Source organism: Arvicanthis niloticus, chromosome 7, assembly GCF_011762505.2.
Source record: "Arvicanthis niloticus isolate mArvNil1 chromosome 7, mArvNil1.pat.X, whole genome shotgun sequence".
Taxonomy (NCBI): Eukaryota; Metazoa; Chordata; class Mammalia; order Rodentia; family Muridae; genus Arvicanthis; species Arvicanthis niloticus.
Window position 1 is genome coordinate 1,918,595 of NC_047664.1, and position 13,667 is coordinate 1,932,261.

Genomic DNA, 13,667 nt, shown 5'->3' on the forward strand with positions numbered 1-13,667 from the left:
TATCATCTTACTTCATCCTGAGTATCCCGAACACAGACAATTTGAGCCAGAGGGAAGGAAGCCACTTGCAAGAAAGGAAAGCATGAATTACAGAATTACAGATTGTCAGAAACCCCTGGCCACCAAATAAAGAACTAACTAACTAACTAACTAACTTCCTTCCTTCCTTCCTTCCTTCCTTCCTTCCTTCCTTCCTCCCTCCCTCCCTCCCTCCCTCCCTCCCTCCCTTCCTTCCTTCCTGTTTGTTTGAGAAAAGGTCACTCTCTACCTAGCCCTGGCTGTCCTGGAATTCACATGTAGACTAGGCTGGCCTTGAACTCACAGAGATTCTACACACCTTTTTTTTTTTTTTTTTTTTTTTTTTTTGAGACATGTAGCCTCTCTATGTAACCTTGACTGGCTTGGAATTTGCTATATAGACCAGACTGGTCTCAAACTCTTAGACGCCTTAGCCTCACAAATGTTAGCATTAAAGGTGTGCTCCACCATGCAAAGCCTGAAGATTGCTTTAAGCACAGTGATTAATAAGTCAGTGGAAGAAAGGAGATGAGTGCATAAAAATGTTTATTTAGCCAGAGTGAATTAAAGAAGTAAAATGAAGCCAGGAACAAAAGTAAAAGAAAATACAGATTTTAGTCCACGTGTGTCGGCATTGAGAGTTAGCACAAATAATCTAAGAGCTCCAGGCAAAGAGCAAGGCTGTAGACACTTGAAGAGATGAGTATAGTGAGTATGTAGCAGCATTGGGAGCAGACTGCATCAGTGGCCCTGTTGCTGTAGGGCCTATGGTTTGTCCTACACACCAACAACAGGTCCTATTCTGCTCACAAGCTGCATTTGGGGTCCCAGCTACATTGTCAGGTGAAGATTCAACCTCTGCCATCCAAGAGAGTTTGTTTCTCCTTCATTTTGGCTCTACTTTTAGACTCAGCTGTGGATACCCTCCATTCCATTTGCTTTTGGCTAATCATCAGGTGAACACAGACTTAAGTTTGTGGCTACCACAGTTTCCTGTCTCCTGCAACTGAGACAAGTCTACAGGAGAATTGCATCCCTTCACCCATGTTAATTGAAGAAGATAGCTGGTTCTCATCCCTGTCCCCTGCCAGAGGAGACCCCATTGGTGGGAGTCTGACACAAAGATGTTCCACTACAACACTCCCCAAAAGAAAGTAAGAGAAGCTCTATCATCAGTAGACAAAATAAATTTAAGCTGAGCATGGTGGTGTGTTCCTATCATCTCAGAACTGGGAAGGCAGAAGCAGAATGACCATGAGTTCAAGACCACCTGGACTGTAAGGCAAAACCCTAGCTCAAAAAACAACAACAAAACAAAAACAAAACCCCCAAAACAAAAAAGTCACAGAACAAACCACACATATCTGTACTCCCAGTGCATGGAAGTTATAGACACAGAGTTCAAAGCCAGCTTCAGTTATGTGAGATGTTTGAGGCCAGTCTGGGCTATGTGGCCTTTGTCTTAAATCAAAATTTATATGATGTGGCAAAGCTAGAGAAATGGCTAAATGGTTCAGAGCACTTGCTATGCTTGCAGAGAAGACCTGGGTTCAATTCTTAACATCCACATGGCCGCTCACAACTCTGCACAGCTCTAGTCTCAGAGGATCCAGGTCTTCTGGCCTCTGGGGGCACCAGGTGTGTAAGTGGAGTATAGACCACAAACACTGGCATACGTGAAATAAAAATAAATTTTGAAATAAAATGATGACGTAGACTCCTAACATCCTTCTGTCAGTAGTCAGTAGAATAAGTACACATAAAATCAGTGACTCCGTAGCATTGACTGACTGATGTAGAATATTTCAACATAAATTGAAAGATATATTTCTTTCAAATGCGTGTGGAACAACAAAGCAATATCATTTTGAGCCATTAATTAAACCTCAACGAATTTGCTTTTGTGTTGTGAAGGCTGTGTGTGTGTGTGTGTGTGTGTGTGTGTGTGTGTGTGTGTGTGTGTACAAGAGTGTGTACTGGAGATACAGGTCACTGTGAGCTATCTGATGTGGGTGTGAGAACTAAACTTGGGTCTTCTAAAGAGCAGCAAGTGTTCTTACCTGCTTAGCCATCTCTCCAGCCCCTACATTAAAAAATTTTTATATTGAAATTATACATGCAAAATATGTTCTCCACCCTAAGGGTTACCATTAACACAATCTAGAAAACACTCTAAATATTTCAAAATGAAACTTCTTCTAAACAATCATAGGTGAAAAAGAAAATCTCAGGGGATTTAAAAATACATTATCAGATTTTTGAAGAACAACTAAAACAAACCTTCAAAGGGAGATTTATGGCATTAAATACTTATATTTGAGAAGGAAAAATGTCTGATGTCTCTGTCCCCTGAGGAAACATCACATGCTTGGGTGACAGGTGCATGTCTACCTTAGGTACATCGAATATGTATGTGACATGGTGGCAGAGGAGCCCATCACGCCCCACAGCAAGCCAATGCTGGTGAAATCTGTGGTCATGACCCCTGTGCCACTGTTCAGCAAGCAGAGGAACGGCTGCCGACCATTCTGTGAGGTCTATGTTGGGGAGGAGCGTGTAACCACCACATCCCAGGAGTATGACAGGATGAAGTGAGTACACATTTGAGGTTTCTCACCCCTTGTTGTTTTGAGTCCTCTTGCAAACTTCTGGAGGAGAAACTACCTTGTGTTCTGATTGACCTGTGCTAGGTACAGATGGTTTCTTGTCGGGCTAAGGGTGGAGAAAGAGGGGTTATGTACAAGAGTGTATACATTCAGGAGGCAGAGGCAGGTGGATCTCTTGAGTTTGAGGCCAGCCTGTCTACAGAACAAGTTTTAGGGAAGCTAGGGCTACATAGAGAAGCCCGTCTCAACAAAGAGACACAAAGAGTGGCTTCTTGGTATAACTTGGTACACAAACATCCAGAGAAGGTGTGGATTCAAGTGTTTGGTAACATCTTAGAACTCTCACTTTGTTTGTTTGTTTGTTTGTTTGTTTGTTTATGCTTACGTAAGCCAATTTCTCAATGTGTTCCAGGGAATTTAAAATTGAGGATGGCAAGGCTGTCATCCCCCTGGGGATAACAGTTCAAGGAGATGTGCTCATCATCATTTACCATGCCAGATCCACTCTAGGAGGGAGACTGCAGGCCAAGGTGAGTGCTACTGTGTGATTAGGCCTCTGGATTGACCTTACTACCCAGTGAGCTGTAAGCTAGTGCTCCATAAGTGTTTGTACTAGTCCTCAGTGCTCACTGTATATGACGTAGGGCAAAGGGGATTTTAGCCTGAAAGGTTCAGAATTTCACCCATGAGCATAAGCTTTAATCTTCATGAAGAGCTGTTGTACTTAGTCTTGGTACGTCTCCTGCCTCAGCCACGCTGCTCTAGCCCCTACGCAGGCATTGTCTCTATTCTCACCAAGCATTTGGCAGGGAGTCCCAGCCTTCCAGATAGTGTTGCCCTGACTGTCCTGTGCCTTGAATTCCGTTGAGAAGAACAGAGGAGTTGAACCCAGTCTAGCAGCTTATATTCTTGGGGAAGAACTCTGATCCGGAGTTAGTATGCACTCTCAATGGGTCTCCTGCTGGTCTTCTTATAGATGGCGTCCATGAAAATGTTCCAGATCCAGTTCCACACTGGGTTCGTGCCTCGAAACGCAACCACTGTGAAATTTGCAAAGTATGTTGGTGTTGCACTGTGCTGCTGTTGGAGAGGGACAGGTACCCAGAACCACTAGCATATGGGTCAGTCCAAAAAAAAAAAAAAAAAAAAAAAAAAAAAAACCGAAGAAAAAGAAAGAAAAGAAAAAAAAAAAAAAAGGCTAGCAAGTGAGAGACCTGCCATGTGATGCTGATTGTAAAACTAGACCATGGCCCTGAGCCTGTTTTTGTCTTCTGTCCCTCACAGTTTACAAAGGACCCAAATTAGGTTCCACTTGGTACCTGATACCTTTAGACTGACCTAATGCATTTCTTTTTAGAATTTAGCCGGTTAAGTCATCTATGTGGCATAACCAGTGATGTAGCAAAGTTTACTCTATATTTGATTCTTTGCTCAGTGTGCAGGACTCGGTTGGGTACAGAGTTGGGAGGTAATGTTCTGGTCCTACTTTCTAAAAGCTTGGTCTGCTTTTATAGTCAGATATATGAACAAACACTACAGAGGAATAACTTTAGGTGACAGGACTTTGGGATAGTGTTGTGTATATTGGGTTCTAGCAGTAGGCTCTCGCTTGTGGTGAAGAGCGGTTATCACTCACCACTTCAGTGTTGTTGGTAGAGCCTATAAGCATCATGATATATTTTCAGATTCAGCTGTGTGTGGGGGTCTTGCTGGTGGACTCTCCTCTTCACCAAGCACATTCATCAGCCCTGGGTAGAAGGGAAATGAGGGTTCCATGAGTGAGCAGAGAGTTGCCAGGGGTATGGGCCTGCCATGTGTTGTTCTTTGCACTCCCCCAATGGAAGCACTAGACAGAGCATGCCACAGGTCACAACTCCAGGAGACTATGTAGGTGTATAAGTGGTGTTTGCTAGTCTCTTGGATTTGTCTCTTTGATATTAATACCTTACTCTTTATTTGTTTGTTTGAGACAAGGTCTCTTACTCTGTAGCTTAGGCTCATACCAACTATGTAACACAGGCATGTCGATCCTCCTGCCTCAGTTTCACAAGCACTGGGATTACTGGTGCCTCACTTTTTTTCTTGCAATCTAGTTTCTGTAGTCTTCAACCACCGTAGAGGCATGGTCAATTTGGGGGGGTGGGGGGTGTTTGTTTTGTTTTCTTGAAAAAGACCAAATGACTGAAGACCAAGAAAATGGAGGCAAAAGAGCTATATGATTCAGGTATTAGAGTTAATAAACAAGAACTTTTACTAGTTCTGATTAGTATTGCAATGATTTGAATGTTTCCACCAAGTTCATGCTGGAATTTAATTCCTGTTGAGAGTTATTAAGAGGCCTGGTGACTTTAATCTGACTATGGTATCTGGGTCTTGCTTTTGGAAGACTATTATTAAGATTAAATGACTTCATGAGCATAGGGCCTATCCATTGGGACTGTAGCTTATATAAGAGGAAGAAGCTTGGGATAGGACACTGTATCTGGCCATATGATGCCCAGAGCCAACGAGAGACCCTGCAAAGCTGCTGCCAGTCAAGAAACCTTCACCAGATACAGCCACCAGTCTTCAGAACTGTGAAAAGCATAAGCCTTTATCTTCTCAGTTATGATATTATTACAGCAACAGAAAATGGATCAAGACAACAAACATATTCAGGAAATCAAAGGGAGGGCCAGCAAGATGGCTCTGAAAATAAAGGTACCAAGCCCAATGACTTGAATTTGATTACAGGGACTAATAGGGTGGAAGGAAAAAACAAGCTCCTGCAAGTTGTTCTCTGACTTCTTAATTCACGTTCTAACTCTTGTGTGCATGCACACACATACACACACAAATTAAATATATTAAAATATAGTAAATAAATTTTTAAAAAGAAATCAGAGGTGAAAATGGAGCATTTCAGCAGACCTGGAATGTGGAGATGAGACAGATATGGGACAGCTGACATGAAGAATTTGGGAATTGTCTTGGCAGCAGAACAGTGTCAGTGAATTGTAACCAATGTATGCTTCAGACTGAGCACAGAGGAGGTGAAGGAAGACTGGACCTGAAAACACAGACCTAGGTCTGAAGTCAAAGGAGGAGAGCAGATTCAGCTCCTGGCAAAGTAGCAGACATCTGCCGATGAGGTGTCAGGGCTATCCATACCACACAGTGTTTTCTAACAACAAAAAGAGAAACCCTTGCATCAGAACATAGTTAAATTGCTGAAAGCACCTGGTAGGTAGATATCATGATTGTCAAGTGGCAAGGCTAACATCTGTCAGCGAACTGAAGGGCTAGTAGCCAGAAGTCGGGGCAGTGTCATCTTAGGAGTAGTGGAAGTATGAAGAATCTGTATCTAGGGAAAGTGACCTTGTATGGTCTGATTAATTTAGCAGATGTGTTCAGGGAAACAGAGGCAGTTTAGTACCAAAGGGCAGACAGAACTAGAAGTAAGCCTGAAACTAGCTATAAAATGTGAGGAAAACTATAGTGAGTAAAATTAAGTGTATATTCACTACCTAACACATCAGAAAACGTGCATTAACGTGGGATTTAAGATTTTTTTGGAACTGGACATGGTGGTGCACACCTTTAGTCCCAGCACTTGGGAGGCAGAAGTCAGATTTGTGTGAGTTTGAGGCCAGCTTGATCTACATAGCAAGTTACAAAACAGTTAGGATTGTGTAGAAAGAACCTATCTAATAAAAGGAGGTGATGGGGGAGGGGAAAAGAACAAGATTTGTTTGTAGTAAAATACATAACAGCAGCACCAAAGAGTCACGATATGAAATGATCCCTCATTAGCCTCTGAGGCCTGGAAGTCAGCAGTGTGTTCATTGCAAGTCAAGGAAGTATGTAATAGTTCCACGGAAAGCAGTAATGAGCTTAAGAAAGATGGAGGAGATGCACTGTGGAACACAAAATATAATTTAATGTAGATGACAATGAAGAAAGGAAGAAATAGAACCCAAAGAGATAGAAGGAAGACAAGCAACACAGCAGCAGATTCCCCAGTGTTAGTCTGATTCCAGATATACAAAATATTGGAGTTGTTAAATAAACAACCCAACTAAAAAATTAGATCTCAAATGTGTGTAGTTTACAAGAGCCATGTTTTAGAAATATATATGTGAAGACTAAAAAGGCTAAAAGTGATGGAACCTACCACACAAATGTCGGCTAAAGATCTATTTCTATCAGTGACAACTTGTGCAGACCAAGGTGAATGCTTTGAGAGAGAGCAGTGTAGTGTGCTGAGGGGCCAGTGAGGCAGCAGTTTGTGGGTACCCAATCGCAGAATCACAGAGTCGACAAATTGCAGTTGATGACTTTTTTTGTTTTCCTTTTTCTTTTTCCCCTTGTCCTCCTCCTCCTCTTCTTCCTCCTCCAAGCGGAACAAGTAAACATTATATAGATCTTTTATACAATAACTTTAGTTTTCTAAACTTCAATAACTGAAAAAAAAAAAAACCAAAAAAACCTCCTTTGTCTTTTCTGAAGTGTCCAGTGTATGGCACTGCTGCTTAAGTGTGTGGGATCCTTCAGACCACAGGAACACATGTGTTATTTAGGTATACTGGCTACAGAAGCCCACAGTAAGGCAAGAGCACTGACAAGAGAAACAGACATCTATGTGCAGCAGGACTGCTCTCCAGAGCAGCTGAACTACAGTGTAGAAAAGAACTGAGACACCACCATCACATGAGCCTGAGTGGGTCAGTCTGGTCATGGGACGGATACCCAGTAGATCTGCAGTATCTTGTGAGTGGATGAAGGTCGGAGGGCGGTTTCATCGCACTACACTACGTGTGTGAGAATCCCCTCACTTCGCATTAGCCTAGACATACCACTATCTAACCTCCAGAGCCTCTGAAGCCCTGTGACTTGAACCCCAGCTCCCTAGCCCCTGCTCACACACCCTCATTGTGCCCTCACTGCCCTGCTGGCTAGGCTGGGCAGCCTCACGGTCAGTTGGGCAGAGAAGTAAGAAATGAGGTGTCCCCAGAACTCATCAACCCGTCTTAGAGGCTGAGCTTGCCAAGTGTACAGAACACTCTGCGTGGGCTCTCCTGCCTTGTTCCTCCATCCTCATTGATGGCAAGTTTTAGCCTTTCCTCCCTGTAGCCATCAGCTACATGTAAGCTTAGCTGCTGTAGTTATTAAGTTATATCCCAATGGAAAGATACATATGGAGGGAAAACCCCTGTCACAGAGCCATCTTGCTCTGCCCTGTCCTGTGCTCTCCAGTGTGCATCCCAGGTACGAAGTAGTGAAGTAGGAACCTAAAACATTGCAGGCTCATCTGCATGTTTTTTTTTTTTTTTTTTTAATAGTAAGAAACAAAATGAACCATTGTTTTGCCACCCACATAACTACTTTGCTCTCCTCAGCTTTCCTTACACAGTGGTATTGTTAACTACAGAATCACACAGATTCAGAGACTCCCTTAGGACCAAGAGTATATGGCTCCCTTGACACTCAGGAGATCCCTGAAAACGGGTCACCATTGCTGTATGTGTTTCTTAGATTTTGTTGGCAATGGTGGTGTTGATAGGTACAAAACTTAGTATGATATACAAAGATAATGGGTGGCAATTGAGTATGTTTCTGACTCTGGGTGTTCAGAAGGTAGGATTTCTTGGAGCAGTGTGGAACTACTACATGGGGACAGTTTGTAAAATGGCTAAAGTTGCTGCCTCCAGGGTGGCCTAGCCCAACCTCCCCTGCTCCCCATGCTCTCCTGGGGTCTGAAGACCCTGTGACCTCCCCTCTGCCTGCTTCCTGCCTATCTATCCCTCTTCTCAGCCCAGGTTGCCTCCCTGAGCCTTCAACAAGTCTTGTTTCTAGCTTCTGATGGCAAAATCCTAGAAGTCTTAGGTTTATGATTATCTAAAAATCGTTGGTATTTTTGCCAAGGTGTACATAATTTTATAAAAATTTATTTAAGATTTCAGAGTATCTGATTTAAACCAATCAAGTGCCTGTAGTATGTATCTACTTGGAGGTGAGGGGTGGGGCCTAGGGTCAGGTTACAGGTTTGCTATGTGGAGGCTGCCTTCCTGTTTTTTCTGGATTTAGCAGTCATGCTATAGCAGTTATCCTGTGGTCACTCTGAGCACCTGGCCTCTCATAGCAACTTCTATGTTGGGAAACACAGAACTCTAGCTCACTACTCTTCCACATTAACAGGGAAACCCTGCCTCAACTCTAGGGAAATAGTGCATCATCAGCCCTGCTCCAAGTCCCCATGTTCCATGGGTAAGGTTATGTGCCTGTTGTCTCACCAGCAGCCCTTATCCTTTCTGTAGATGTTGAAGGACTTCTGATACACCCTGGCCAAACTCACTCCTTCTCTCTCTTTACCTGCAGATATGACCTGGATGCTTGCGATATTCAAGAGAAGTACCCAGATCTGTTCCAGGTGAACCTGGAAGTGGAGGTGGAGCCTAGAGACAGACCCAGCCGAGAAGTTCCACCTTGGGAGAATACCAGCCTAAGGGGGTTAAATCCCAAGATCCTCTTTTCCAACAGGGAAGAGCAGCAGGACATTCTGTCTAAGTTTGGTAAGATGTGTCCTGGCTCTCCGTATAGTTGCTTGGAACCCAATTCTAGTTACTTTCACTTCTAGGTAAGATTTACAGGAACAGAGTTCTGCCTAAGGCTGGGCGGTACCTCTCCCCCTGGTTTTGGGCATCCCCACCTTCTCTGTGCTTATTAGTAGAAACTCACTGTTAGCTAAAGGTACAGCTCTGGTACTAGGGAAGGAAAGACGACACTATGATCCTGAGGCCCTTTCATGAGCCACAGGAAGGCGTAGCAGGGAAGTCTATTCTCTTTGCTATGCAAAAGCAACCTCTAGAGCATCGGTTCTCAACCTATAAGTCTCAACCCTTTTGGCAAACCCGTCTCTAAAAATATTTGCATTAAGATTCATGACAGTAGCAAAATTACAGTTACAATGCAGTAACAAAAATGTTATGTTGGAGTGGTCACCACATGATGAGGAACTGAATTAAAGGGTTGTGGCATTAGGAGGGCTAAGAACCACTACTCTGGTATTAGGCCCTGTTGCTCTCTGAGTACATGAACCCTTGATCTAGTTTTGGGGTTAACATGAATCTGTGACTGGGAAGGGTTCCCTCCAATGTTAGATTTGTACCATAAGTTGACTAAGATCATATACTCTGGACATGACAATTTAAATGCCACATTGAAGGTGGAACACTTTACAAGTATTCTTAAAAGGAACGTGTGTGTGTGTGTGTGTGTGTGTGTGTGATAGGTTCTATGAGTGTGCTCTGTGTGTCATGGGTGGGGCACAGCACTGAATAGCCAGACCTTGTTCTCAAGGAACTGGTGCAGGTGCCCCATTGCCTACTCTATCCTATTGCTTTGACTATGCTTTGCCATGTGTTGTTCCTGGCACTGGTGGTCTGATGCCAGCCTTTTCCTGACAGGGAAGCCAGAGCTACCCCGGCAGCCGGGCTCCACAGCTCAGTATGATGCTGAGGCAGGGTCTCCAGAGGCCGAGATCACAGAGTCGGACTCACCACAGAGCAGCAGCACGGACACCAACCACTTTCTTCACACACTGGATTGGCAGGGTAGGCATAGGGCACAGCTAATCCTTCATTCTTCAATGGGTTTCCAGTCTGTCACATGACCCTGAGCTCATTAACCACACAGTTGCAGCATTCTGCAAGGGCCATATGCTGAGTTTAGATGCTTAGGGCAACAGGTATTTCATGGGGACAAGCAGAGTTGAGGTCTCCTTACAGGGGCTGTAGCCCTACACACTGGCCCGTTTTAGAAGGATTTATGTCAGTGGGTATCAAAACCAAGGCCTCATGCATGCCAGTCAAATCCTCTACAACTGAGCTACACATTTAGTCTTGTTGTTTGGCACACAAACTAAGAGCAGGATATATTCTTTGAACAACGAAATAGACACACACACACACAAATGTGCACACCCACATGTGCGTACACACACATGCCCACAAAGCCCAAGGTATGAATTTCATTTCATTATTGACTTGAAGTCATTCATTACCAGTCCCAGGGGAGCAGAGGGATAAGCTAAACCATGGTGGTTGATCATAGCCCTACCTGGGAGTTGCTTTATTTCTTACTGCCTCCAGTTTCTACTGGGCGTCTTAGTCTTTTCCTCGTGTCTCATGGCCTAGTTAATGCAACTAAACACCTAGGATCCACCTGTCACTTGGCTTCCTTACTTGTAATCCAGGGTATGCCACTACCACTCAGGGAAGGACTTTCCCCAAGAAGTGCTGTGATGTGTCCCCCACTAGGCCTTCTTTTTCCAAGTGTTTTCCATAGAGATGAGACGCTAGCAGATGTACCTTGTTTGAGTCTGAGCTTCTTTGTTGTTGGATAGAGGCCAGTATTACGGCTCCATAATGTTCTCTGAAGCTCAGGCCTCAAGAAATGTGCTCTGAAGCCTAAGATGGCACACTGGGGTTGACACAGGGTCCTGGTGTTGGCTGTGTGGTTACAACCTGGCCCTACTGAGGCTTCTGTGTGTGTCAGCTTGTTCTGTTCTCCCGTAGCTACTTTAGCATGGGGGTCAGTCAACCATTGCTTTTCTTTTCACAGAGGAAAAAGAGTCAGAGACTGGTGTAGACAATACTTCTCCTAAGGAGACTCAGTCTGTCCTGATTGCAGACGGAGATGGAAGTGAAGTATCAGATGAAGAAGAGGCTTCATTTCCCAGTGAGGAGAGGAAGCCAGGGGCTGGAGAAGATACACCAAGACTGGCAGCTGGAACCAGACAGCAAGACTTAATATTTGATGTGGGCATGCTGGCTGCCCCACAGGAGCCTGTACAGCCTGAAGAAGGTGTAGATCTCCTGGGGCTGCACTCTGAGGGGGACTTAAGGCCTGCTGTCCCCTTGCAGGCTTGTGGGGTTCCATCTACCAACACTGACCTGTTGAGCTGCCTCCTTGAACCATCTGATGCTGCTCAAGTAGGGCCTCCTGGTGACCTGCTTGGTGGTGAGGCTCCTCTGCTGCTAGCAAGCCCAGTTTCTCTGCTTGGGGTGCAGAGCAACCTACAAGGAAAAGTCTCTGACACTGGTATGCGTTTCAGTTATGCAGAAAATTGTCTTCGTAGTATTGAACAAGGCTTAACTATTCCTGCCATGTAGAAAAAGGATCATCCTGTTATATTGACATCTGGTGGGAACTACCTTCTGTAGAAACTGCATGTGGCTGTATTAGTTCCTACTGGTCTCAGCTCACAAGCCAGGACTGCCAGCTCTGGCTTCAGGTGATGCTGTATCCATGGGACAGTCCTAAGATGTAGGACATTAAAAGGGCCATGTATCCCTAGGTGGGCTCCTGGGTGGGCTGGGTTCACATTACTGGGAAAGTGGAGGCCTGAGAGCAGGGCAACAAGGCTCCCAGGATGCAGGCTAAGGTATAATGCTTGTCCCTGCCTTGCCTCTGTCTCCTAGTGGACCCATTTGACCAGTTCCTGCTGTCATCCAACTCAGACACCCAGCCCTGCTCCAAGCCTGATCCCTTTGGAGAGTTTCTCAACTCTGACTCTGTAGCTTCCTCAACTGCCTTCCCATCCACCCACAGTGCCCCACCCCCATCCTGTAGCACTGCCTTCCTGCACCTGGGTAAGTATGGCTACGATGAATGTTACATAGAAGCCACGAGCTTATGTGTAGAAAGGCCTAGGAACTCATACTTCCTGCAGTTTATGACAAGGCAACGGGATGGCTAAAGACTGGTGTGTGCATGTGGGAGCAGCAGGCATGACCCATTTAGGCAGAAGTTGCTATATCTTGAGAGAAAGCTTGGTTCTTCTTCCTAGCAGAGAGCAGATGGTCTGGGGTATACTCTGGAGACAGCTGACTGCTCCAAATGGCTTGTGGGTAGAAAATATGACATATGGCTGTGCCGTGCTGGAGTGGGTGCATGACCAGCAGGGGACTCCAGGGAGTTCCTGAACAGGCCTGTGAGTCCTTTACCACCATGGTGGTTAGAGAAAGGGAGCATATAAATGTCATTGCTGCCCTGTGAAGCTGGTGCCTGCTGACCTCTGTTGCTCAGTTTTATGGCTATCTGCTACATCCTCAGGACCATCAGGAGAAAGGCCAGAAAAGGCTGAGAAAGCACGTATACTAAACCCAAGCCCTGCTTTTCCCTGGCTTCTTCCAGGGGATCTGCCAGCAGAGCCCAGCAAGGTAATAGCTTCATCCAGCCACCCAGATCTGCTAGGAGGATGGGATACATGGGCTGAGACTGCTGCACCTGGGCCGGCCTCCATTCCAGTACCAGAAGGTATGACCACCAACCCCACTGTTAGCTGGTTTCTCAAGATGCTACCAACTATGACCAGAGAGTCTCCCCATGCCCTTTTGAGAAGAGGACAAGGCAGGGCTTGTTTACAGGTTCCTATATGTTCTAGTCATCCCTAACCTGTGTGTTAACTACAGAGTTCTCTGTTTGTTCAATGGGAGCACAGACACACTATAAGAGCTATAGCCTTTGTTCAGTGGCAACAGTGTCTACTCCTCCTAGTCTTCCATGTGGTTCCTTTTTCATGAAGGCAAATAGTTTTGGATGTAAGTCCTTGCCTATGTATAATCAATTGGCCTGTTTGTTTACCTACATGATTTTCTGTATTTTCTGTGTTCTCTGAGAGACCCTCAGAAAGGCTGTGTTAGGTATGTGCCATGGCTCCTAGAACATGCCCTATTGGTGATGTGAATTACAAGATGTTCACATTTGTGAACATCCATCTGACCACTCTGTGCACCTATAGTTCTATCTTGCTGTCACATTCTGATCCAACACAGACCTGTTTGCAAAGTCTGTGACACACACACACACACACACACACACACACACACACACACCGCCCCAGTACTATTCTCTCAGTTTATTTGCTCAGAAACAGGAATTCCTATCTTTGGTTTCTCAACAGAGTTGGATTTTAAATTTTAAAACATTTTAAAATTTAGTAAGTATTTTTTAAAAGTTGTACATTTATTTTAATGTGTGCATGAGTTGGCACACACCACA

The 13,667-nt window shown here is 44.7% G+C and overlaps 1 protein-coding gene across 6 annotated transcripts in view; it reads left to right on the forward strand.

Moving 5' to 3' along the window:
- Gak (cyclin G associated kinase) overlaps positions 1-13,667 on the forward strand; it is a 68,136-nt gene that overhangs the window by 34,087 nt on the left and 20,382 nt on the right. For 4 of the 6 annotated variants that reach the window (XM_034508448.2, XM_076937747.1, XM_034508447.2 and 1 more), the window contains 8 exons: positions 2,415-2,609; positions 3,037-3,154; positions 3,601-3,680; positions 8,982-9,175; positions 10,070-10,216; positions 11,226-11,705; positions 12,086-12,256; positions 12,801-12,923. In XM_034508448.2, coding sequence (XP_034364339.1) covers positions 2,415-2,609; positions 3,037-3,154; positions 3,601-3,680; positions 8,982-9,175; positions 10,070-10,216; positions 11,226-11,705; positions 12,086-12,256; positions 12,801-12,923 — 1,508 coding nt within the window. The remainder of the gene's footprint in view (positions 1-2,414; positions 2,610-3,036; positions 3,155-3,600; positions 3,681-8,981; positions 9,176-10,069; positions 10,217-11,225; positions 11,706-12,085; positions 12,257-12,800; positions 12,924-13,667) is intronic. The other 2 variants (XM_076937745.1, XM_076937746.1) reach the window with 2 other exon arrangements.